Source organism: Syngnathus leptorhynchus, chromosome 21 (genome assembly GCF_054491065.1).
Source record: "Syngnathus leptorhynchus isolate UIUO chromosome 21, UIUO_Slep, whole genome shotgun sequence".
Classification (NCBI taxonomy): domain Eukaryota; kingdom Metazoa; phylum Chordata; class Actinopteri; order Syngnathiformes; family Syngnathidae; genus Syngnathus; species Syngnathus leptorhynchus.
The window spans coordinates 4,889,988-4,915,888 of NC_141215.1; the positions used below are offsets into that span (position 1 = coordinate 4,889,988).

The 25,901-nt window shown below is 47.6% G+C and overlaps 2 protein-coding genes and 2 long non-coding RNA genes across 16 annotated transcripts in view; 3 read left to right on the forward strand and 1 right to left on the reverse strand.

Annotated features, from left to right (window-relative positions):
* Nucleotides 1-3,403, forward strand: part of LOC147040279 (uncharacterized) — a 161,577-nt gene extending 158,174 nt beyond the window's left edge. For 2 of the 3 annotated variants that reach the window (XR_015063127.1, XM_085902280.1), the window contains one exon: nt 399-3,403. The gene's annotated coding sequence lies outside the window, so the exon portion shown is untranslated. The remainder of the gene's footprint in view (nt 1-398) is intronic. The other variant, XM_085902281.1, reaches the window with a different exon arrangement.
* A 326-nt stretch (nt 3,404-3,729) lies between these two features.
* On the forward strand, nt 3,730-4,205 carry LOC147040282 (uncharacterized). The gene is made up of 4 exons (XR_015063204.1): nt 3,730-3,830; nt 3,898-3,960; nt 4,025-4,066; nt 4,145-4,205. It is a non-coding gene; the product is annotated as an uncharacterized LOC147040282 (long non-coding RNA).
* Nucleotides 4,206-5,460: 1,255 nt separating this feature from the next.
* Nucleotides 5,461-9,492, forward strand: LOC147040283 (uncharacterized). Of its 2 annotated transcripts, XR_015063203.1 has the most exons (5): nt 5,461-6,260; nt 6,335-7,384; nt 7,464-7,509; nt 7,580-8,500; nt 8,570-9,492. It is a non-coding gene; the product is annotated as an uncharacterized LOC147040283 (long non-coding RNA). The 2 variants fall into 2 exon arrangements; XR_015063202.1 differs by having other exon boundaries at nt 5,567-7,384.
* A 4,516-nt stretch (nt 9,493-14,008) lies between these two features.
* The window catches only part of tbc1d22a (TBC1 domain family, member 22a), a 71,776-nt gene continuing 59,883 nt past the window's right edge, over nt 14,009-25,901 (reverse strand). For 6 of the 10 annotated variants that reach the window (XM_085902275.1, XM_085902277.1, XM_085902272.1 and 3 more), the window contains 8 exons: nt 21,162-22,391; nt 19,583-19,645; nt 19,476-19,518; nt 18,504-19,397; nt 16,121-18,401; nt 15,996-16,041; nt 15,001-15,925; nt 14,009-14,931 (listed from right to left, as the gene is read on the reverse strand). In XM_085902275.1, the coding sequence (XP_085758401.1) occupies nt 22,263-22,391 (129 nt within the window). In that variant the 3' untranslated portion in view covers nt 14,009-14,931; nt 15,001-15,925; nt 15,996-16,041; ... (3 more) ...; nt 19,583-19,645; nt 21,162-22,262. The remainder of the gene's footprint in view (nt 14,932-15,000; nt 15,926-15,995; nt 16,042-16,120; nt 18,402-18,503; nt 19,398-19,475; nt 19,519-19,582; nt 19,646-21,161; nt 22,392-25,901) is intronic. The other 4 variants (XM_085902269.1, XM_085902268.1, XM_085902270.1 and 1 more) reach the window with 4 other exon arrangements.

Here is a 25,901-nt window from a genome sequence, read left to right on the forward strand (position 1 = left end):
CACTCTTGCCACTTCTCCACGCAACAATATGATCTTGTAAAACCATCAAAATGTTTACTAGAAAACGCTTTATGTAAAAAATATGCCAAGTATCCAATCCCCTTTGCCCTGTAAACTTGTTTACGGTTCCTCGCCCTCAACTGGAGGACCTGAAAGGATTTTTATGGCTTTAAGTCTATATTTTATTCAATCAGTGTGGTCTGGCAATCAGTATGAATCTTTTAAAAGTGTCAACCCGGGTGAAGATCAGGGTCAGGAGACAAAGGCCAAACCCTTTAAACTGACCAAAAATATCTTCAATAATTGGACATAATCTGTTTCCGCCAAATGACAAATGTTGGGTGGCCGTTTACACTCTCTAAGGGCTTTTTTTTTTTCCATGTTTGTGTTTTTCATAGATAAAGTGGAGTAAATGGAAGGCCATCCTTCAATCCTTGGATGCCATACAAAACTCGCCGCTTCTCCTGTTTGGGGGAACAATATCCCGTCGTGGCTGCCAAACACCAATCCTGCCCTTTAGGTGCAAGAACTTCCTGAATGCAGTTGGGCCGAAGAGAATAGCGTCCTCGGCGTGGCTTCTCTCAAAGTCACAAAGGCGACAAAGTCCCTCAGCGGGACGGGCTCTTTGGCCACCAGCGCAAGATACTGTTTACTGGCCACATTTCACAGCTGTAAAGCTCTGTCGCGCCCGCCGCAGCCTCGATGACAAATCGTGCTCCGGTGCAGCCATACTTGGAGAGGAAAAGCAAACGGGGCGGGGGGGTTAGTTAATTCCCCCGCCATCCTTGCCCGTTCCCTTCCTGTAGCGAGCGAGAGGCCAGCTGGCTGGTGGCGTCAACAATGAACAAACACAACAGTGTGCAGTAGCTCTGACAAGCAACCTGCAGCTTCCGTCGCAATTTGAGCATTTTTTGGGGGTTGCAGAGCGGGATATTGATAAGGCTGGAAGGGAATTTGCTGCTGTGTGTAGATATAGATAACCTTCCTCCCTTTGGCCGCGTCACGTGTCCAGGTTGTGTCATTCATCTCGAGATTTCTTTAACCTTGCTGCCAAAAGCGCACGTGTGCATGCTGACATATTGAAACAACAAGAAAGTCTCAGTGCGCTCTAGTCACGCTCACGTTGTAGTACGAGGCCCGTAGCGTGAAGCATGCGGCGCCCCTTCAGCACGTCACTGCGCTGTGTAATTGTGTGCTAGGAAAGCCACTTTGTAGCACTCCTCCCGAGCCTCATTGACTCCGTAAATATCATTAACAAACCCTCTTGCGCTAAAGTGTGCTCGCGCACACACACGCACGTGCGCGCTGTGTGCGCCGCAGTCCCACGGCTACAACAAGTGCTTCCACCAAGCAGCTCTAAATGACTATAATTAAGCCATTTGTTGACATGTTTAACCCAAAACACAAGCACAATTCTGAAAACGCAACAGAGGCACGTCATCGGATCGTCTCTGAATGCATGTCAGCGGAATTTTCAGGCGATAAGGTTGAGACATTGAGACTCCACGTGATATGGCACAAAATAGAGGTAAGGTGCCAGCTCAGCCCAGACTTCAGAAAATATAATAGTGCTCCATTTTGTAGGTTTTGTTCCTGGAAAATGCCATATTATATGTAAGAATTTGAATTATTCCCGCCTATGACGCGTGGAGCTACCAACAGATGCTCCAAATGCCGAACGCAACATAGCAGACGTTAGAATGGACGAGAACGTCACCGCCGTGCTTTCAGACGGCCTCTGCAACCTTTGCTCGCCGCGTTCGGCGCCGTGCATGCGTAATGGCGCCGATGTCCTTTAATGACAAACGTGTCGTTGTAACGTTGCGCGGCGGTGGCATCGGACCAAGTAAATATTTAATAAGGCATTACACTTAATGGCCGACTGGCTGCTCGCTGATGAGCTACTGGAACGCGTGGCGTAACGAGCCGTTAGCGGGAGGATCCCACCCACACGGCCCCTCCCTCCCTCCCTCTCTCCCCTCAGAGTAAAACCATTACATTATGCATGAAAGGATGCAATGAGAAGCAGAAAATTGCTTCAAAACAGACATGTTGCACCACTAATGAGATTTATGATGCTTAAAAGTGCCCATAACCTTGAATGGATGGATAGCGTGGATAAATTGAGTCGTTGAGGGTACAATTACGTAACATCATCCTCGTGCTAACGTCGCTATCGAGAGAATGCGTATGCGGGGGGGGGTAGATTGGTAGAATGCACACGTCAAGGTAATCCGTCAGTTAGCCAAGTTTCGCAAGCATCGCCCATCCGGTGACCTTTTACCGCTACGGCCAATCAATAAGCACGAGCCGGTTGAACAACGGAATCGGAAACGGGATGACGCGTTGACATTTTAAAGGCAGATGCTTAACAATGATTAAACTTGTTGCTTTTTATTCTGATGTGTGTCAAATTTCAAGCCAGATGCGAGCGCAAACTTTTTTTTTTTTTTTGGTAGCGCCAAAGACAAACGTTGGCCATCTGTTCCGACTCCGCCTTTCGAATTTAATACATGGGACGAGGCGCTGCGAGCACAGCGTGAGCCGGCAACAAATCCACACTCAAATGAAAGAAGATTAGAAATGTAGGCACCCTATCCGTTTTTATTACACCGCGAGACTTCAGACGGGGATTGCGCTTATTAAAAAAAGGGTTCTCATGGGCCGGCCTGCTGAAGCTCCTTTTGAAGCTGCCAACCTCTAATTTGTCACTTCTCTCTTGCAGCCTGCCAAGACGACCCCTTGAGCCCTTTTCTCTTGCTCTCCGTGGAAGCTGCTTCTGTTCCGTCTGGGAACCGACTGGACTGACAAAACCAAGCTATTATTATTATTATTATTATTATTAGCGACTTTGAGTGTCTAAAAAAGCGCTATATAAAACCGATATGTTATTATTATTATTGCTGGACCCTATGAAAAGTTAAAAATCCAACTGTTACAGGAAACTGAAAAAAATGAGATATCAGTGATCGCCAGCTCAAAACAAAGTGGGTCATATTGTGATTCGCGGCACTAAATATGACAAGTTGGTTCCTCCTTGTGGTGCTTTGACATTTTTCAATATACTTTGAGTTCACGTTGCTCCCTTTTGTGATACGAAAGCACTTTTGCGAGCCTTTTTTTATGATTTATTCATGAAGTCACTGGCATTGAATGAAAAACCTTTAGTGAGTACTTAGTGAATTAAATGTGAGTTTTTTTGTAATTTTATATATTGGAGTTGTAATTTGAGCTTTGACCAGCAGGACCGGATGGAGTGCCAGGAAGGCTGTGGAAGTGGCCAAAGTGTTGTTTTTCTTTTGTACAATGACAATTAAGCTTCTTCTGTTGTTAAAAGTGTACTCTCTATGCTAGATAACAGCTGTTGATTTTTTTTCAAAAACATCCGTGAGGTAAAAATAAATAATAAAACATCCATGTTCTAAATCTTATTTGTTCATTTCATTTTTTTACCTCGTGGAGTATACCTATTGCTTTTTCCCCTAATGAAGTGGCCTGTCATTAGTTACACTTCATGAACACTTCAATAGGTAAAATAAACAAATAAATAAGAAAGTGTTCTGGAGGGACACGAGAGGTCTCAGTTGAGCGCTTGAGCCTTACATTTTATATTGTAAGCGGACAGTCAGCGAAGCAATCCCCTCCACGGTAGTCACATGACAGGTCACCCGGTGGCGCTCGTGTGCAAAGCGCCGTTGGACGAGCAAGAGAAGAAGAATATTTGAATAGGCGAAAGTGACGTCACGTCTTCAAGTTAATTGGAGACAGGTGTGCTCAATAGGAGTTATCAAATGCAGGTGCCACCGAGCGGGTGGCGGGCGGTTTGTCAGGTAAGCTAGCAAATGTTTGTCGTTTCTTGCCGTTTCTCGCGACGGACGCCACGTTTGTTTGTTGCAGGGTTTTCCCGCTCAAGGGGAATTGTCAAATGCAGGCGCAACCGACCGTGCGGCGTTTTCTCAGGTAAACGAGCAAATGTTTGTCGTTTCTTGCCGTCTCTCACGACGGACGCCATGTTTTGTTGCAGGATTTTCACACTCGCCACGGTGACGTTAACTGAGGCCGCAAGGTGAGTTTTCAAATGCGCCCCAAAAATGTGTGGTTTATTGCCTTTTCTCACAAGCCTTTTTCATTTAATTTGTTGCAGGATTGTCGAAATCTCGTGAATCTGCAACGTCACCGCGTTCACCGCGACGCTAGGCCTCGAGGTAAATTGTAGGCCGCAGGCCATCGAGTAAATGTTTGGTGTTTTTTACCATGCCTTTGACTATTTATTGCAGGATTTTCGCTCTCCAGGGAGTGTTTGAGGTTTGGCCACGGCACGCCACAATCCACTTTGCGCCGCGTCGTTGCGCGCTTTGGTCGTTTTTTCGCTACAGTATTCCAAATGTCTTTCGCGGTTTTTGTTTTTTTTTATGCTGGCCAGCATTTTTTCGTTAGTTTGTTGAAGGTTCGTAAATGGCGCCGCCGATAAGCGCGCGTTTGTCTTACCTTAGAAAATATTAGTTTGACTATCGTCAATCAAACAATTCTGTATTTTATATTATGCGTGTGCCATTTCCGTGTTATGCAAACTGAATGTAACGAATTTAAGTAATGTCCAAATCAGACCAAATCTATTCCAAGATGGCGCCCGCCCGCCCGGGTCCCGTTGTGCAACAAACATTTGCGCGCGTTATTTTCGCCCGTTTTGGACGCCGCAAACGTGGATCATCTGTCCGATGTGAGGTGAGTTGAAGATGATAACATTTAAATATTAATTATAGTTAGGATAAATTTAAAACTTCAATATAATGCTAATTATATATATACATATTTTTTTCAAATGTAAAACTCTACTTAGTATGTATAATTGTAACAAAATTATCATGCCACTGGCACTCTACTCTATTTTTGTTGCAATAATTTGTTTCTTTTGTAGCGCTAAAAAAAAAAAAAGGCTGCCCAGCCAGCATCCTTCTATACAAAGCAAACAAGAGGCTCTTGAGGAGGAGTCATTTGAGTGAGTGATGTTGAGGACACTGAGGAAGCGTAGTCCTAAATCAGGTGAAAACTCGTTTTTGTAAAGTTTCAGCTTCCCAACACGCAATTAATGGCTGTGTCGGGTTTTAGCTTCCCAGTATACAATTAATGGCTGTGTTTTTGCAGGCTGCAAGAATGGGATGAGGAAATGTATAATTCCTCATCCAAAGGAGCAACGCCCCTATCCCAAGGAGCAACGCCTCTATCCCAAGGAGCAACGCCTCTATCCCAAGGAGCAACGCCCCTATCCCAAGGAGCAACGCCCCTATCCCAAGGAGCAACGCCCCTATCCCAAGGAGCAAGCGCCCCTATCCCCAGGAGCAAGCGCCCCTATCCCCAGGAGCAAGCGCCCCTATCCCCAGGAGCAAGCGCCCCTATCCCCAGGAGCAAGCGCCCCTATCCCCAGGAGCAAGCGCCCCTATCCCCAGGAGCAAGCGCCCCTATCCCCAGGAGCAAGCGCCCCTATCCCAAGGAGCAACCAGCGCACTGCAAAAGTCGACATGTGTGCGGATCATGTGCCCAGGAGGGGACAGTGTGGTTGCCTTTGGTTATGGGTGTTTAAGGTTGCAGCTGTGGCCAGTGTTTGGGGGGGGGGGTTGATGGTTGGTCTTGGTTAAGAGGTGTGCTGTGGTTGTGGCTTGTCTGGATCCAGCGTTGTCTTGCGCTTGGATTGCCATTGGCGGCTCATTTGGTCACGTGGATGGCGAATTTTGCCATCTGACTTGTAACATTTAGTCTTTTTCAAACCTGCCATTGTCTTACTTGCTGCGTTCTCTGTTCTCCCCCTTCGGTGTAGGGCGGCGTCGGAGCGAGCCGGTCCCGGGTGTCCAATTTTGCAATACGACTCGTGACATTTTGTCTTTTTCTAACTTACCACTGTTGTACGTAATCTAACCCTAACCTACCACTGTGGTACTTGATTTCTCTTTTCTCCCTTAGGTGTAGGGCGGCGTTGGAGCGAGCCGCTAACATTGTGTGTCTTTTTCTAACCTATCACTGTCGTACTTCATCTCACCCTAACCTACCACAGTGGTACTCGTGTTCTTTTGTTTTTTCCCCCCTCCCCTCGGTGTAGGGCGGCGTTGGAGCGAGCCGGTCCACGAGGAAGCAGGGGTGGCGGCGGGTGCTCAAGACATAATGACGCAAGCAGTGCACAACTCATTGCATGTTCTGCCTTTTGCGGGCCGGACGGTGAAGGGGTGCGCACGGCCCGGCCAGACTCCCCAAGACTGTCACCAAGAGTAGCTCGCCGCTGTGATCTACAACTCGGGGTGCTCTTTGAGTTTCCTGACATTGTTTCTGTGACTGTCTGCAGTTGGCGACTGGGACCCGATCAGAGGTGGACCACTTCCATCGCGCTGAAGTATCGTGCCTTGACCGAGCTCTGGGCTCTGAGAGAGACCCACTTCCCTGGAGGTGTCAACGCGTAAAATGGAGGTTTCTTTCTTTTTTTTTTTAAATTCACACCAGCGGTGTTCAAACGTCAGTTTGAGGGCACCATACTGAAAGAAATTCTGAAATCTTTGAGACAAATTCATAAAAATTAGGAAATGTTGCCATTTATATTTTGTGCTACTGCGCTAAAGTGGTGTTGTCCATTTTGAAGGTCATTCATGCGATGCGTTGATCAAGCGGCTCCTCGGCTGCCGTTTGGACACCAATGGTGACGTGCGTAAGGCTGCGCGGGTATTGGAAAACTGTCATATGGTGGTATGTTATTGACATGCACTTTAAAAAGGAAAGTTTTTTTTTTGAATGTGGCAAATGAAACAAGCTCCATGTTTTCTTGCCTCTTAACTATTTGTAATGAGTTTAGAAGATGACAAGTCATTGATGCAAGTTAAAGATAAGTGATCTAACGCATCTCGTTGCGATCAAATAGTTCATTTCCGTCCAGGTTTTTGCACGACTTTGCTTAATGCAATGGTTTGGCCCAATACTGCCATAGCACAGATTTTCCAATATGTTGTGCAACCCTGATTGAGTGCAAACGCGCAGCGATAGCAAGCGACTGCGCAAGCGAAAGCAAGCGCGCAAGCAAAAGCGACCGCGCAGCGACGGCAAGCGCAAGCGACCGCGCAGCAACGGCAAGCGACCGCGCAAGCGACGGCAAGCGCAAGCGACGGCAAGCGAAGGCAAGCGCAAGCGAAGGCAAGCGAAGGCAAGCGCAAGCGAAGGCAAGCGCAAGCGACGGCGCAGCGAGACCTTTGTGCTTGTGTCTTGCTAGGTGGAAGAGAAGCTGCACGAAACCAAGAGCCGGCGGACGGAGGCCACCAGACCTGGCTGATGATTGATCTCCCCAAAGGAAGCGGTCGCCATGTGATGAAGAGCAGCCTGATGCGTGACTGGCCAAGGCTGGCCAGAGGTGACGTGTCAATCGAATATACAAGAGTAGCGTACACACTTGGTTGTGAATTTGATTTCCTTATTTGTCTGCCTTTCAGCGGACGGGACGAGCGCCAGCCTGCACCGAGAGGGAACGGGGGGCAGGTAATGAGTAGGTCCGCAGAAGTCAACTGCAACCGCGTGCCACTGAGCACCGTTTGTCTCTTTATTGCAGTCGTTGCCAGGCGGAAGATGAGTCACATCGGCCCGGAGCGGACCCGAACCTTCCTACAGATGCGGCGAGGCCAGGAGGGCAAAGTGCCCAGCCAGCGTTTAGGGGGGAGTATGACTGTTTTTTTGTCCTTTTGCGGTTTCCCTCCCTCCCTCCCTCCCTCCCTCCCTCCCTCTCTCTCTCTCGCTCTCTTTCTCCCATGCGCCCGGCAGTACCTGCATGGCCTGGTGCAGCCAGGGTGGAACGTTGCTATACCTTGCCCTTTGTGGAATAACAGGGTATAATGTATGCCTGCCTGGTTCCCAGTGTCGTCGACGGTGTCGAGGACGAGGAGATTCTCCGTGACGCCCTCCGTGACGTCACGTTTTCCTTTTTTTTCCCCCCCTCCAGGGGCCAAGCTATCTCTCTCTCCCTCTCCCCCCCTCGCTCTCGCTCTCTTTCTCCCATGCGCCCGGCAGTACCTGCATGGCCTGGTGCAGCCAGGGTGGAACGTTGCTATACCTTGCCCTTTGTGGAATAACAGGGTATAATGTATGCCTGCCTGGTTCCCAGTGTCGTCGACGGTGTCGAGGACGAGGAGACTCTCCGTGACGCCCTCCGTGACGTCACGTTTTCCTTTTTTTTCCCCCCCTCCAGGGGCCAAGCTATCTCTCTCTCTGTTCCCCTCCGTCCCTCCCTCCCTTTTCGTGAGGGGTTAAACCTTTCATAAACCGGATCGCTCCAATGCGGGAGTTCCGTCTGAGACATGTGCCAGTGCCTCTCGTTACCTGATTTAAACTTGCTTGAGTTAAGGTCGGGGGGCGGCTGCTAGTAAAATTTTTCCTCTTGCCGAAACCGCCACAATATGTCTGCCTTTCAGGATTGCCGGGGCAGCGGATCGGACCAGCGCCTGCACAGAGAGGGACTGGACCGCGAGACCAGGAGGTAGGTCATGAGTACGTCCGCAGAAGTGAAGCGACCGCATGCAACCGAGTGCCGTTTTTCTTGTTGCAGTTGTGCGAGGCGGATGATGAGTCCAGATGTCGCATACCGGCCGGGAGGGGACCCGAACCCTCGGCGGACCTTTCGCCAGTGACGAGCGGCCCACACGAGATGGCGGGAGATGTGGCAAGGGCAAAGCGCCCAGCCAGCATTTAGGGAGAGTATGACTTGATTTTCCTTTTACGCTTTTTCTTTCTTTCTTTCCCTCCCTCCACTTTTTCACTGGGTGTGCACACTGTGTCTGCATGATGCCTCTTTCTGGCTCAGCGCTGTCATGTTGCAATATTGTTGTTTTATTGTTTTTGTTGTTTTTTGTTAAATACAGAGTGAATTGTAAAGTTTGTACTGTAATTGAGTGTTGCTCAACCTGTATTGAACTGAATTGAAGTGGCCCATTTTAAACATTGGCAGAGTAAAATGACAAAATACAAAATGGAATTGTATGAGATATCATCAATGATACATCTGTCTCAAATATGTCATGTTAAATATGCAGTGTCAGGCTTTTTATTTTAACTGCGCAAAGAAAAGCTGTATGCATTCTAAATTGAAGACAAAAGCCAAGTCGCCTGACATATTGATGCAAGTGACAGAACTCAAGTGTAAAACCAGACTGCTTAGTAAGCAGCAAAATTCATATTTTGCTAACCTTGCAACGTTGTAAAATGGCCACTGAAATGTGAAATACACTCCATGTTTGCAATCCAAAATGTCGGCAAACACCCTTAGATGCAAATGACCAGTGTAAGCATAAAAACAGTCTCTGTTGTAATCAAAAAGTCATCTTTGGCAAGCTTGCTTTAAAAATGGCCACTGAAATCAGAAATTGTAAGGGTAAAAGCTGTTTTGATTAAGGCTGAGCCCCTTTTTGTTTTTGAATAGTCATGAATTATGGTGGGCATGAGTGTGAATAAAGTCAACTTTGGTGTGGTTTTGTTGGTGTAAATTAACTCAACTTTGGTGTTAGCCTTCACTCACAATGTGCTTTGGTTGATGCTGCATATCTTCAATATGAAAATTATTGCATGTTAAGTTACAAGGCAAGATATCATTTACAGTTTGACTGCAAATATGGTCCTTGTACACCTCAGGATTTGTAATAGAAAATTGAATATGAGTCTGGCATGTAACTACCAGGACATTGGCATTCACTCTAAAGCACAGCTGCTTATCATGACCAGCCTTGGCACATGTAATGGGTGGTAGTACTCAGTTAAAGGCCAAAGCGCAACCTGCTTAGGTGGCACGCAAAAGTGAGGCAGATGTAATTTTGGTACCGCCATCTTTGTCAAATTAACCTTTTCGGACAGGTGAGATAAATCTAAGTGCTGCCACCTAGTGGCGGCACGTTTGCGTCAACGTGTCCGACGCTCCGTTTAACTGCGAAAATATTTCACTTTTAACTTGAAACAACGACACTATTACAAATGATAGGAGCCTTAATTTGACAGCTGGGTTAATGCGACGCATCTTTCGTTGTTTGTTTTGCCCAAAGCAACCTAAACAATACGTACACATAAGCACTGCCGCTATCTCGCCAATGTGCATGTGTGTACAAAGCAATGAAATGAATTTGCATGATGGACTTTTAAAACATGCTATTAACGTGCAAGGTATACTGATGCAAAATGTTTGTATTTTACAATTGAAGATTTCTCAGGATGAGCGTTGCCAGACTCGAACACGAGGCTGCGTATTACCCGTCTACGTGCCGAACCCCTCGGCCATCGGTACCTCTTACACTCAAGTTCCTACGACTCCTCATATCCTCAGCACTGCAAACCTTTGTGCCGGTAAATGACGGGATTTTTATTTTTTTTACCTCATCAAATATGTGTCAAGCATACCAGCTGGTGTTTTAGAACAGTCTCGAATCGTAAAGAAAAAAGAAAAAAAACTTACTAAAGTTTTAAAATCTTATTGCCACATATATTTTCCTGCTACGTTAGCACGTAGCATCTATATTTCGCAGCGCAGGAAGTAACGCAAGGAGCGCAGTGAGCAGGGGGGCGCACCGGGCGCAGCGGGCGCAGCGAGCGCAGCGAGCAGGGGGGCGCAGCGGGCGCAGCCAGCGCAGCGAGCAGGGGGAGCAGCGGGCGCAGCGAGCAGGGGGAGCAGCGAGCGCAGCAAGCAGGGGAAGCGAACCCGGGAGCTCCGGTGTTCAAGCGCAGCGACGGAGCCGTTCGCCAAGCGTGGCCAGCTCGGCACTGACCCCGATTTTACTTCGAGTCATTCTTATCCGTATAGTAGTAGTACCCGCGCGCGTAGGGTAAGTACAAAAGAGTGAAGACGGCCACCAACTTTCAGGTCGAAATAGCCCAATGGTTAGTGACACGGTCTCTTACCGTGAACAGACCTGGTTCGATCCCAGGCGCGGCCGAAGATCATGACCTCCTTTTGTTAAGTGTGAATAGTATTTGCATATATAAGTATTTATTTATATGTAAATACAGAAGGTGGCCCCGCCCACAAGTGGGCGGAGCAATGCAGCGGGCCCCGCCCCCGGCACACAGGGAACGCCCCCCAGGCAGTGGGCGGGGCAAATCCAGTAGCCCCGCCCCCAGCACACGGGCCCCGCCCCCTCCCTTCGATCAGGGGGCGGGGCGAGGGGGCGCGTCGCCCCGCCCCCTCCCCTTGGATAGGGGGCGGGGCGAGGGGGCCGCGTAGCCCCGCCCCCCCAGAAGTCTATATAAAGACAGTAGGGGAGGGGGCGGGGTGAAGCCCCGCCCCCTCCCCTACTGTCTCTATATAGTGCAGGGGGCGGGGCGAAGCCCCGCCCCCTGCACTATATAAAGACAATAAAAAGTCTATATAAAGACAGTAGGGGAGGGGGCGGGGCGAAGCCCCGCCCCCTCCCCTACTGTCTCTATATAGTGCAGGGGGCGGGGCGAAGCCCCGCCCCCTGCACTATATAAAGACAATAAAAAGTCTATATAAAGACAGTAGGGGAGGGGGCGGGGCGAAGCCCCGCCCCCTCCCCTACTGTCTCTATATAGGGGAGGGGGCGGGGCTTCGCCCCGCCCCCTCCCCTATATAGAGACAATAAAAAGTCTATATAAAGACAGTAGGGGAGGGGGCGGGGCGAAGCCCCGCCCCCTCCCCTACTGTCTTTATATAGACTTTTATTATTGTCTTTATAAAAGCTTTTATAAAAGTCTATATAAAAGTATACTGTCTTTATATAGACTTTTATTATTGTCTTTATAAAAGCTTTTATAAAAGTCTATATAAAAGTCTTTATAAAAGTCTATATAAAGACAGTAGGGGAGGGGGCGGGGCTTCGCCCCGCCCCCTCCCCTACTGTCTTTATATAGACTTTTTATTGTCTCTATATAGGGGAGGGGGCGGGGCTTCGCCCCGCCCCCTCCCCTATATAGAGACAGTAGGGGAGGGGGCGGGGCTTCGCCCCGCCCCCTCCCCTACTGTCTTTATATAGACTTTTTATTGTCTTTATATAGTGCAGGGGGCGGGGCTTCGCCCCGCCCCCTGCACTATATAGAGACAGTAGGGGAGGGGGCGGGGCTTCGCCCCGCCCCCTCCCCTACTGTCTTTATATAGACTTTTTATTGTCTTTATATAGTGCAGGGGGCGGGGCTTCGCCCCGCCCCCTGCACTATATAGAGACAGTAGGGGAGGGGGCGGGGCTTCACCCCGCCCCCTCCCCTACTGTCTTTATATAGACTTCTGGGGGGGCGGGGCTACGCGGCCCCCTCGCCCCGCCCCCTATCCAAGGGGAGGGGGCGGGGCGACGCGCCCCCTCGCCCCGCCCCCTGATCGAAGGGAGGGGGCGGGGCCCGTGTGCTGGGGGCGGGGCTACTGGATTTGCCCCGCCCACTGCCTGGGGGGCGTTCCCTGTGTGCCGGGGGCGGGGCCCGCTGCATTGCTCCGCCCACTTGTGGGCGGGGCCACCTTCTGTATTTACATATAAATAAATACTTATATATGCAAATACTATTCACACTTAACAAAAGGAGGTCATGATCTTCGGCCGCGCCTGGGATCGAACCAGGTCTGTTCACGGTAAGAGACCGTGTCACTAACCATTGGGCTATTTCGACCTGAAAGTTGGTGGCCGTCTTCACTCTTTTGTACTTACCCTACGCGCGCGGGACGTACTACTATACGGATAAGAATGACTCGAAGTAAAATCGGGGTCAGTGCCGAGCTGGCCACGCTTGGCGAACGGCTCCGTCGCTGCGCTTGAACACCGGAGCTCCCGGGTTCGCTTCCCCTGCTTGCTGCGCTCGCTGCTCCCCCTGCTCGCTGCGCCCGCTGCTCCCCCTGCTCGCTGCGCTGGCTGCGCCCGCTGCGCCCCCCTGCTCGCTGCGCTCGCTGCGCCCGCTGCGCCCGGTGCGCCCCCCTGCTCACTGCGCTCCTTGCGTTACTTCCTGCGCCCCCTGCGTTACTTCCTGCGCTGCGAAATATAGATGCTACGTGCTAACGTAGCAGGAAAATATATGTGGCAATAAGATTTTAAAACTTTAGTAAGTTTTTTTTCTTTTTTCTTTACGATTCGAGACTGTTCTAAAACACCAGCTGGTATGCTTGACACATATTTGATGAGGTAAAAAAAATAAAAATCCCGTCATTTACCGGCACAAAGGTTTGCAGTGCTGAGGATATGAGGAGTCGTAGGAACTTGAGTGTAAGAGGTACCGATGGCCGAGGGGTTCGGCACGTAGACGGGTAATACGCAGCCTCGTGTTCGAGTCTGGCAACGCTCATCCTGAGAAATCTTCAATTGTAAAATACAAACATTTTGCATCAGTATACCTTGCACGTTAATAGCATGTTTTAAAAGTCCATCATGCAAATTCATTTCATTGCTTTGTACACACATGCACATTGGCGAGATAGCGGCAGTGCTTATGTGTACGTATTGTTTAGGTTGCTTTGGGCAAAACAAACAACGAAAGATGCGTCGCATTAACCCAGCTGTCAAATTAAGGCTCCTATCATTTGTAATAGTGTCGTTGTTTCAAGTTAAAAGTGAAATATTTTCGCAGTTAAACGGAGCGTCGGACACGTTGACGCAAACGTGCCGCCACTAGGTGGCAGCACTTAGATTTATCTCACCTGTCCGAAAAGGTTAATTTGACAAAGATGGCGGTACCAAAATTACATCTGCCTCACTTTTGCGTGCCACCTAAGCAGGTTGCGCTTTGGCCTTTAACTGAGTACTACCACCCATTACATGTGCCAAGGCTGGTCATGATAAGCAGCTGTGCTTTAGAGTGAATGCCAATGTCCTGGTAGTTACATGCCAGACTCATATTCAATTTTCTATTACAAATCCTGAGGTGTACAAGGACCATATTTGCAGTCAAACTGTAAATGATATCTTGCCTTGTAACTTAACATGCAATAATTTTCATATTGAAGATATGCAGCATCAACCAAAGCACATTGTGAGTGAAGGCTAACACCAAAGTTGAGTTAATTTACACCAACAAAACCACACCAAAGTTGACTTTATTCACACTCATGCCCACCATAATTCATGACTATTCAAAAACAAAAAGGGGCTCAGCCTTAATCAAAACAGCTTTTACCCTTACAATTTCTGATTTCAGTGGCCATTTTTAAAGCAAGCTTGCCAAAGATGACTTTTTGATTACAACAGAGACTGTTTTTATGCTTACACTGGTCATTTGCATCTAAGGGTGTTTGCCGACATTTTGGATTGCAAACATGGAGTGTATTTCACATTTCAGTGGCCATTTTACAACGTTGCAAGGTTAGCAAAATATGAATTTTGCTGCTTACTAAGCAGTCTGGTTTTACACTTGAGTTCTGTCACTTGCATCAATATGTCAGGCGACTTGGCTTTTGTCTTCAATTTAGAATGCATACAGCTTTTCTTTGCGCAGTTAAAATAAAAAGCCTGACACTGCATATTTAACATGACATATTTGAGACAGATGTATCATTGATGATATCTCATACAATTCCATTTTGTATTTTGTCATTTTACTCTGCCAATGTTTAAAATGGGCCACTTCAATTCAGTTCAATACAGGTTGAGCAACACTCAATTACAGTACAAACTTTACAATTCACTCTGTATTTAACAAAAAACAACAAAAACAATAAAACAACAATATTGCAACATGACAGCGCTGAGCCAGAAAGAGGCATCATGCAGACACAGTGTGCACACCCAGTGAAAAAGTGGAGGGAGGGAAAGAAAGAAAGAAAAAGCGTAAAAGGAAAATCAAGTCATACTCTCCCTAAATGCTGGCTGGGCGCTTTGCCCTTGCCACATCTCCCGCCATCTCGTGTGGGCCGCTCGTCACTGGCGAAAGGTCCGCCGAGGGTTCGGGTCCCCTCCCGGCCGGTATGCGACATCTGGACTCATCATCCGCCTCGCACAACTGCAACAAGAAAAACGGCACTCGGTTGCATGCGGTCGCTTCACTTCTGCGGACGTACTCATGACCTACCTCCTGGTCTCGCGGTCCAGTCCCTCTCTGTGCAGGCGCTGGTCCGATCCGCTGCCCCGGCAATCCTGAAAGGCAGACATATTGTGGCGGTTTCGGCAAGAGGAAAAATTTTACTAGCAGCCGCCCCCCGACCTTAACTCAAGCAAGTTTAAATCAGGTAACGAGAGGCACTGGCACATGTCTCAGACGGAACTCCCGCATTGGAGCGATCCGGTTTATGAAAGGTTTAACCCCTCACGAAAAGGGAGGGAGGGACGGAGGGGAACAGAGAGAGAGATAGCTTGGCCCCTGGAGGGGGGGAAAAAAAAGGAAAACGTGACGTCACGGAGGGCGTCACGGAGAGTCTCCTCGTCCTCGACACCGTCGACGACACTGGGAACCAGGCAGGCATACATTATACCCTGTTATTCCACAAAGGGCAAGGTATAGCAACGTTCCACCCTGGCTGCACCAGGCCATGCAGGTACTGCCGGGCGCATGGGAGAAAGAGAGCGAGAGCGAGGGGGGGAGAGGGAGAGAGAGATAGCTTGGCCCCTGGAGGGGGGGAAAAAAAAGGAAAACGTGACGTCACGGAGGGCGTCACGGAGAATCTCCTCGTCCTCGACACCGTCGACGACACTGGGAACCAGGCAGGCATACATTATACCCTGTTATTCCACAAAGGGCAAGGTATAGCAACGTTCCACCCTGGCTGCACCAGGCCATGCAGGTACTGCCGGGCGCATGGGAGAAAGAGAGCGAGAGAGAGAGAGGGAGGGAGGGAGGGAGGGAGGGAGGGAGGGAGGGAAACCGCAAAAGGACAAAAAAACAGTCATACTCCCCCCTAAACGCTGGCTGGGCACTTTGCCCTCCTGGCCTCGCCGCATCTGTAGGAAGGTTCGGGTCCGCTCCGGGCCGATGTGACTCATCTTCCGCCTGGCAACGACTGCAATAAAGAGACAAACGGTGCTCAGTGGCACGCGGTTGCAGTTGACTTCTGCGGACCTACTCATTACCTGCCCCCCGTTCCCTCTCGGTGCAGGCTGGCGCTCGTCCCGTCCGCTGAAAGGCAGACAAATAAGGAAATCAAATTCACAACCAAGTGTGTACGCTACTCTTGTATATTCGATTGACACGTCACCTCTGGCCAGCCTTGGCCAGTCACGCATCAGGCTGCTCTTCATCACATGGCGACCGCTTCCTTTGGGGAGATCAATCATCAGCCAGGTCTGGTGGCCTCCGTCCGCCGGCTCTTGGTTTCGTGCAGCTTCTCTTCCACCTAGCAAGACACAAGCACAAAGGTCTCGCTGCGCCGTCGCTTGCGCTTGCCTTCGCTTGCGCTTGCCTTCGCTTGCCTTCGCTTGCGCTTGCCTTCGCTTGCCGTCGCTTGCGCTTGCCGTCGCTTGCGCGGTCGCTTGCCGTTGCTGCGCGGTCGCTTGCGCTTGCCGTCGCTGCGCGGTCGCTTTTGCTTGCGCGCTTGCTTTCGCTTGCGCAGTCGCTTGCTATCGCTGCGCGTTTGCACTCAATCAGGGTTGCACAACATATTGGAAAATCTGTGCTATGGCAGTATTGGGCCAAACCATTGCATTAAGCAAAGTCGTGCAAAAACCTGGACGGAAATGAACTATTTGATCGCAACGAGATGCGTTAGATCACTTATCTTTAACTTGCATCAATGACTTGTCATCTTCTAAACTCATTACAAATAGTTAAGAGGCAAGAAAACATGGAGCTTGTTTCATTTGCCACATTCAAAAAAAAAACTTTCCTTTTTAAAGTGCATGTCAATAACATACCACCATATGACAGTTTTCCAATACCCGCGCAGCCTTACGCACGTCACCATTGGTGTCCAAACGGCAGCCGAGGAGCCGCTTGATCAACGCATCGCATGAATGACCTTCAAAATGGACAACACCACTTTAGCGCAGTAGCACAAAATATAAATGGCAACATTTCCTAATTTTTATGAATTTGTCTCAAAGATTTCAGAATTTCTTTCAGTATGGTGCCCTCAAACTGACGTTTGAACACCGCTGGTGTGAATTTAAAAAAAAAAAGAAAGAAACCTCCATTTTACGCGTTGACACCTCCAGGGAAGTGGGTCTCTCTCAGAGCCCAGAGCTCGGTCAAGGCACGATACTTCAGCGCGATGGAAGTGGTCCACCTCTGATCGGGTCCCAGTCGCCAACTGCAGACAGTCACAGAAACAATGTCAGGAAACTCAAAGAGCACCCCGAGTTGTAGATCACAGCGGCGAGCTACTCTTGGTGACAGTCTTGGGGAGTCTGGCCGGGCCGTGCGCACCCCTTCACCGTCCGGCCCGCAAAAGGCAGAACATGCAATGAGTTGTGCACTGCTTGCGTCATTATGTCTTGAGCACCCGCCGCCACCCCTGCTTCCTCGTGGACCGGCTCGCTCCAACGCCGCCCTACACCGAGGGGAGGGGGGAAAAAACAAAAGAACACGAGTACCACTGTGGTAGGTTAGGGTGAGATGAAGTACGACAGTGATAGGTTAGAAAAAGACACACAATGTTAGCGGCTCGCTCCAACGCCGCCCTACACCTAAGGGAGAAAAGAGAAATCAAGTACCACAGTGGTAGGTTAGGGTTAGATTACGTACAACAGTGGTAAGTTAGAAAAAGACAAAATGTCACGAGTCGTATTGCAAAATTGGACACCCGGGACCGGCTCGCTCCGACGCCGCCCTACACCGAAGGGGGAGAACAGAGAACGCAGCAAGTAAGACAATGGCAGGTTTGAAAAAGACTAAATGTTACAAGTCAGATGGCAAAATTCGCCATCCACGTGACCAAATGAGCCGTCAATGGCAATCCAAGCGCAAGACAACGCTGGATCCAGACAAGCCACAACCACAGCACACCTCTTAACCAAGACCAACCATCAACCCCCCCCCCCCAAACACTGGCCACAGCTGCAACCTTAAACACCCATAACCAAAGGCAACCACACTGTCCCCTCCTGGGCACATGATCCGCACACATGTCGACTTTTGCAGTGCGCTGGTTGCTCCTGGGGATAGGGGCGCTTGCTCCTTGGGATAGGGGCGCTTGCTCCTGGGGATAGGGGCGCTTGCTCCTGGGGATAGGGGCGCTTGCTCCTGGGGATAGGGGCGCTTGCTCCTGGGGATAGGGGCGCTTGCTCCTGGGGATAGGGGCGCTTGCTCCTGGGGATAGGGGCGTTGCTCCTGGGGATAGGGGCGTTGCTCCTGGGGATAGGGGCGTTGCTCCTTGGGATAGGGGCGTTGCTCCTTGGGATAGGGGCGTTGCTCCTTGGGATAGGGGCGTTGCTCCTTGGGATAGGGGCGTTGCTCCTTGGGATAGGGGCGTTGCTCCTTGGGATAGGGGCGTTGCGCCTTTGGATGAGGAATTATACATTTCCTCATCCCATTCTTGCAGCCTGCAAAAACACAGCCATTAATTGTATACTGGGAAGCTAAAACCCGACACAGCCATTAATTGCGTGTTGGGAAGCTGAAACTTTACAAAAACGAGTTTTCACCTGATTTAGGACTACGCTTCCTCAGTGTCCTCAACATCACTCAAATGACTCCTCCTCAAGAGCCTCTTGTTTGCTTTGTATAGAAGGATGCTGGCTGGGCAGCCTTTTTTTTTTTTTTAGCGCTACAAAAGAAACAAATTATTGCAACAAAAATAGAGTAGAGTGCCAGTGGCATGATAATTTTGTTACAATTATACATACTAAGTAGAGTTTTACATTTGAAAAAAATATGTATATATATAATTAGCATTATATTGAAGTTTTAAATTTATCCTAACTATAATTAATATTTAAATGTTATCTTCAACTCACCTCACATCGGACAGATGATCCACGTTTGCGGCGTCCAAAACGGGCGAAAATAACGCGCGCAAATGTTTGTTGCACAACGGGACCCGGGCGGGCGGGCGCCATCTTGGAATAGATTTGGTCTGATTTGGACATTACTTAAATTCGTTACATTCAGTTTGCATAACACGGAAATGGCACACGCATAATATAAAATACAGAATTGTTTGATTGACGATAGTCAAACTAATATTTTCTAAGGTAAGACAAACGCGCGCTTATCGGCGGCGCCATTTACGAACCTTCAACAAACTAACAAAAAAAATGCTGGCCAGCATTAAAAAAAACAAAAACCGCGAAAGACATTTGGAATACTGTAGCGAAAAAACGACCAAAGCGCGCAACAACGCGGCGCAAAGTGGATTGTGGCGTGCCGTGGCCAAACCTCAAACACTCCCTGGAGAGCGAAAATCCTGCAATAAATAGTCAAAGGCATCGTAAAAAACACCAAACATTTACTCGATGGCCTGCGGCCTACAATTTACCTCGAGGCCTAGCGTCGCGGTGAACGCGGTGACGTTGCAGATTCACGAGATTTCGACAATCCTGCAACAAATTAAATGAAAAAGGCTTGTGAGAAAAGGCAATAAACCACACATTTTTGGGGCGCATTTGAAAACTCACCTTGCGGCCTCCAGTTAACGTCACCGTGGCGAGTGTGAAAATCCTGCAACAAAACATGGCGTCCGTCGTGAGAGACGGCAAGAAACGACAAACATTTGCTCGTTTACCTGAGAAAACGCCGCACGGTCGGTTGCGCCTGCATTTGACAATTCCCCTTGAGCGGGAAAACCCTGCAACAAACAAACGTGGCGTCCGTCGCGAGAAACGGCAAGAAACGACAAACATTTGCTAGCTTACCTGACAAACCACCCGCCACCCGCTCGGTGGCACCTGCATTTGATAACTCCTATTGAGCACACCTGTCTCCAATTAACTTGAAGACGTGACGTCACTTTCGCCTATTCAAATATTCTTCTTCTCTTGCTCGTCCAACGGCGCTTTGCACACGAGCGCCACCGGGTGACCTGTCATGTGACTACCGTGGAGGGGATTGCTTCGCTGACTGTCCGCTTACAATATAAAATGTAAGGCTCAAGCGCTCAACTGAGACCGCTCGTGTCCCTCCAGAACACTTTCTTATTTATTTTATTTATTCGTTTATTTTACCTATTGAAGTGTTCATGAAGTGTACCTAATGACAGGCCACTTCATTAGGGGAAAAAAACAATAGGTACACTCCACGAGGTAAAAAAATGAAATGAATAAAAAGGTTTGTGACGTACTATCCATGGTCATCTTAATTGAAATTGTAAACAATGTACATAAGGATATTGACACATTTTAGGAGTCTGCAGCTTTTATTAGAATTCAAAATATGCACGTAATTCACTGTCATTAAAAAAGGTCAATAATGCAATTTGTATCCAGCTGGCAGGATGCATTATGCTGCAGAACAGAGGTAATAGTTGTCGTCAAGGTAGCATACACACATCTACTATTTTTCCACACATACTGCTTCAATTTACATGGCCAGTTCAACAGTCACAAGTCGATTTTTTCAGTGGCTTTCGTGGATTCATGTTGATACTTCATACGTTGGGTCGAAGCGTTGGTCACAAGTACTCACTGGGAGGCAATTGTTCTGTTTTTTGTCGCGTTGAGTTCACACCAACTGCATTCTTTAAATAGCCTCGGAAGAGAAGGCGGGCAGGCCTGCTTCGCCGAGCGCAGGGGAAATGTCAGTGGCTTAACAGTCCCCATGCTGCTAAGCTACTTTGCAAGAAGGAATAAAAGCCTCAATACAGCTCCTTAGTAAGAGCAATATCCGATTCAATTGGCCTTAGCCAATTGTGCAAGTAATTTGTCAATGATTCCTCCTCAAACGTTGTAATACTTTGGGAGATTGACATTTTTGCTTTCATCTCATTTGTAAATTTAAAATGGACGCAGGAATATAATATTTGTAGTGGCGTCCTACATTTTGTGCAATTTTAATGTACAGTTTCCAATTAGTTTCTGAGTAGACAAATTGGGCTAAGGCAGTTCAAAATGAGCAAAATTGTTTTTGGGCAGGGTTCCACGGCTAATGCGAGGTTTTGCTGTATAATGATGTAATGCTCCCTAAGGCAAGGAAGGACAGATGAATAGCAAGAAGTTCCCTGCAACCATTGTTGCTACTAATGTATTTTTAATTTCCCATGAAGTGACTGGAGGACTCATGCGACCACTACGCCATAATTGGTTGCCTGCGCGAACATCGCTCAGCTTAACAAGAGGCGGGAAGGATCAACACGCATGGGCACAAACCTCGGGGTGTTACGTTGCACTTCATCGCTTGGCGGGAAAAATACATTGATGAGAAAACAATGTCTGGGTGGTTGCCACTAATCTGGAAAAGTTGTCAGAAAAGACATGCTTCAAAAAAATAAATAAATATATATGACAGGTTATCATATAGATGATTTATTTACATTTTCTATTTACACTTTTCTTCATTTCAAAAATTTCTGTACATTTTTGTCCGTTCGGGAACCCTTCTGTGAGCAAATGTAAGGGATTTATTTATTTATTTATTTATTTTTGTTCAACTGAGGGGAGCAAGACCTACTATGGGGGATGTCATTGCAGGAGATTCTTCAATGATGGTTTGAAGTTCAGTGAATTTGTTGTAGGCTGAAGAGGGAGGGCTGCAACCATTTCCTCACTGCAGGGAAGCTTGTGAGAGCACACTGGCATTAAATTAACACTAAATCCATAGAACTGAAAGAGGAACATTTACAGTATGTAAAAAAAAAAAAAAAATCACAGTCAGATTTTTTTTTTCCCCCCCCCACAAGTTTCAACAAAGTGTTCATCTTTCAGTTTGCAGTGTGGAATAAGGCAACAAAAGCGACATGTTGATAAGCCCCGCCCCCATCCTTTTCAAACAAGGCTCAAGTGTACCTAATGGATCAGTATCAAAATCATAATGTAAACAAAATAAAGGATATGACATGAGGATTTCAATTGCATTTGCCTTCCAGAAGAACAGCACATTGTTTTAAGTCCACTTTGAACTTCTTTCCAAAGAGTATTCTCCCTACAAAAAAGTTTCACGTCAAACATTTTCGTTTCTGACGGTACCTTTTCTCAATATTGGCGAAGCTCTCTGGACGCAATGGTCTGGATGGAACGGGGTGGGGATTCCTTGCACACTTTGCCCTTTTCGCCGTCTTCTGTTGACTTGACACAATAGTCAAAAAAGGTCAGCAAAAAAAAAAATTCTCCTGAATGTCTCCCCATGAGTAGAATGCGAATTTTTGAGTCAAATAAAAAAAAGTTCAGTGCTACATCCAGTCAGTTTCTCAAATCTCCCTAGGGCAATGTGGTCCTTCCACGGAAGAATCTTCAGGTTGGAGGGCGGCGCCATCATCTCTTATAGTGGTTGGGTGCGTCGGCAAAGGCGAACTTCAACCGGTAGGCCTCTGCCAGCAGCACGCTGACTTCCTCGTTGCCCCAGTGCATGGTGGGAAGGTTCTGCAGGAGAATCATTAGGCCCTTTTGGAAAGAAGAGCGAGCGCATTTAGATGGAGGCGGCCATGTACAGTACACGACTGAATGATCGTTTAAATATTTCACATTGTATTACGGGGGGGGGGGGATGTAATCAGCAATAAAAGCCCTTTGGAAGACATTATTGCCTCCAAAATTGATTTTCAAATTAATTTTGTTTGTAAAAACAGATTTAATGCATACATAAAATAAAAAGTGTAATTATTTTTGCACTGACTTATAATGGGCTTCTTATCCCATGCTAAAAACCTTTTTGTTCAATACGGCACACACAGAATTGATAGTGGAAACATTATCTCCCCAGGGGTGGTAATTAAGTCATTTTTCATGCAGACACACAAAACACTTGCCGAATATGACCCATTATTTGCTGTTTACATCTCTACTTTTGCAAATGGAACGACTAATTCCACTTATTTAAGGTTAGGCTAAGAAGAAAAGTAAACATTGGTAAACGTCGCTGATAGGTTAAAACAACAGAAATCAGCACAACCCTTAAAGTCACACAATCGGATTGAATAGGAAATTTCAAAAGTAAACAGGTGGGAGTAAAAAAAAAAAAAAAATAAATAAACAAAAATGTCCAACCAAAATTCATGCTCCGCTGCACGTATCGGATGTTTACAACGAGGAGGCACTTTGTATTATGGTTGTGTTCGCCATATTAAAACAAACTTGTTCCATGATTGTTTTGTTTTTTTTCTTCCTTGTGTTTTTAATGAGCTGAGACAACCTTAATGACTTCGCAACCGGGGGCATTTATATTCTGAGTGGTGCCTTTAAAAAAAAAAAAAAATAAATAAATAAAAAAGCCAACTTTTCTCTCACTAATTAAGTTGCCATTCATTTTTTTTCCCCTTTTCGCCCATCAGGCACTTTGCTGTGTTTCACCTCTCGCATCGTGACTAACTTTAAAAGGTGAGCGGGAGACAGGGAAAAGTTTGGCGACATGTTTGCGTGGGGTTTAAAAGCGACGAGATAATTAAGTAAACATGAACGGCGGATCACGGGCCTTTCGACGTTTTAGTGAGAAGACAAAAGCAATGAGAAACTCATTAAACCAGGGGTGTCAAACTCTTTTTTTTTTCGCCTGCCTCATTGTAGTCATAGCTTCTTTCGGAGGGCCATTATGACTGTCAACCCAAATAAAATGTATGACTGCTTGTTTATGCCACATAAAAAAACTTGGACCTTTTGAGGGGCTGACCTTCTACGACCCCCGGGCAGCGTTCACAAAGACACACTTCCTCTGAAGAGTCTCGACTGGAAGCTTTTGGAGAAAAGAGCGGAAGAAGAGAAAGGGCGCCTGATGGGCTTTCAGCCGAGCCTTTTGCTCATCTGTATTCCGCCGAGCGCCACCATCCGCTCGCCGCTTTCGCCGCCGCGCGAGTATTTATGCTAATTCCCCGTCCTCGCACGAGCGCAATACGGCGGCAAATCGTACATAACGTTTACAATTAAAGAAGAAAGTGTTTTGGCCCGCCGACGTCTTGCCGTACGCTTTCGACTGAGGGCTAGGCGACTGGAGCGTTGTTAATCGGAGTCCTAAGTGAAGAAAGTGGATCTGGGAGACATTAGAAGTAGTGCGTGCCTCACGTTGTGTTGAATGTTTGAATATTGGACGCTTTGCCCTGGTGGTTCTGGAAGCCCCGGGCTAAACAACATGTTTCGGCCTCCCCCAAGGCTCTTCGCTGCGTGCGCTTCATCACTCAAAGAAAAATATCTCACGTGTTCACTTGATGGATATTTATGTCGCGTTTATGGAAAGTTGTTTTTTTTTATAGCAACTGCACGAAGCTTAGCATGTGCTAGCATATGTCTATTAATCGCCGGCGTGTAATCACCATCGATGGTGACTGAGGAGCTTCATTAGGACCATATTTCAGCTCGCTTACCATCTGCCGGCTATCACTTTCAACGAGGCTATCGGCTTTAATTGCACGCGTCTCGGCTTTCGGGAAGGAGCGCGCTCGGGCTCAAACGCGCAGGTGGCGTGGCGTCACCGGTGAACCGCTTTCATATTATTCCCAAAAAAAAGGTGTTTGCAAACAAAGTGGTCGCATCTAATAGGTGCCTCCTCCGTGAAGTGTTTCTTAATAGCTTGTATATTCCCTTGGCCCAAAGTAAAAGAAATAAAACGTGTTCATTATGTGCGCGCGTGGCTTCCCGCTGCTATTTAAGAACGGAGATTCATTTGTCCCGCAGCACTAACACATTGATCCGACACGACTGTACGTGGTGTGTTACACGCGCACACAAAAAAAGGCAATTAGCTCGCCATCCCCTTCACTTGGCGAGCCTTAAAGTGCTTAATGGCTATTGATATTGAGGGGAAAGCAGATTGCCAATAGAGTCGGCGGCGCTGAGGCTCTTACTTTAAGAGAAGAGACGGTTGCGTTTGCTTTTATGTTGTCGTGTTGCGAGCTGAATCGCGCCTCCCTCGCTGTCACACATTGGAGCATTTTCAGTTTTGGTCTTGCCGACACCTCACAACTCATATTTTACGTTGATAATGCGTTTTTAATCAAGAGGTGCATACGCAGCTTTAGCTATGATGTTCCATGCATTTTATTATTTGTATTGATTATGCTGGATGGATGGTCATGCTATTTTGTGGATTTTTTCAATCTCGGGCTTTATTTAGGGGTGCAACTTTTAAAGAAAGAGTGTTTAAAGTTTAGTCTAAATTTTGGTGAAGAGAAACAAGTTTACAGAATGTCTAAGTTTTTATGATCCTGCCTTGGCACCTTTAGAAAGCAGTGTATGTTTTTAAATAATGATAAAAAAATGTTTTAAAATTATTTGGAATAACGCCATAGTGATTTGCTTTTTCTATAATCGAAAGGGGGAATTTAGTCAATTAAAACAGTAAATTTGTTTTTATTTTGTTTTGTTTTAAAGGCCATCAACTAATCCAGTTAAAAGGAGCGCCCCCATGCGGCGCAGACCTCCGCCAAAGCAACATGTTCAGAAGCCACATCAAATAAAGCAATCAAACCAAAAAGGGCCATGTCGCTAGCGAGATGAAACGGCGCTAAGTGAAGTGAGGATACCGGCGCTTTAAGCCTTTCAAGGTGCCTCGACGCACATTCGGAAGATGTGCACTTGTAACCAACTGGTGTAAGAAGTGCACTGTTTTCTCTGACGTGCATCATTCCACCCCCTGACCTCCCTTGCACACACACACACACACACACGTGCGCGATGGCTGTCACCCGCGTGCGCACACTCCAGGTAGCCGGCGCTGGTAATGGTGTTTTGTGGCATCCTGAGGTGTAATGGGCAAAGGCACTGCTCCGTCAGGGCCATTAGCTTTCTGTAGCTCATATAATTACACTAAATGGGCCCTCTGGCAAACAGTGGGCGCGAAAAGAGGAGTCGGCCATGTGGCACGCGAGGAGAGGTGGCGACGTGAAAATGGCCGGGCCGAGTCACGAAAAAGACAGGTGGGTGAAAGCCCCGACTGGATGTGTCCTTCCAATGGCTAATGAGGCA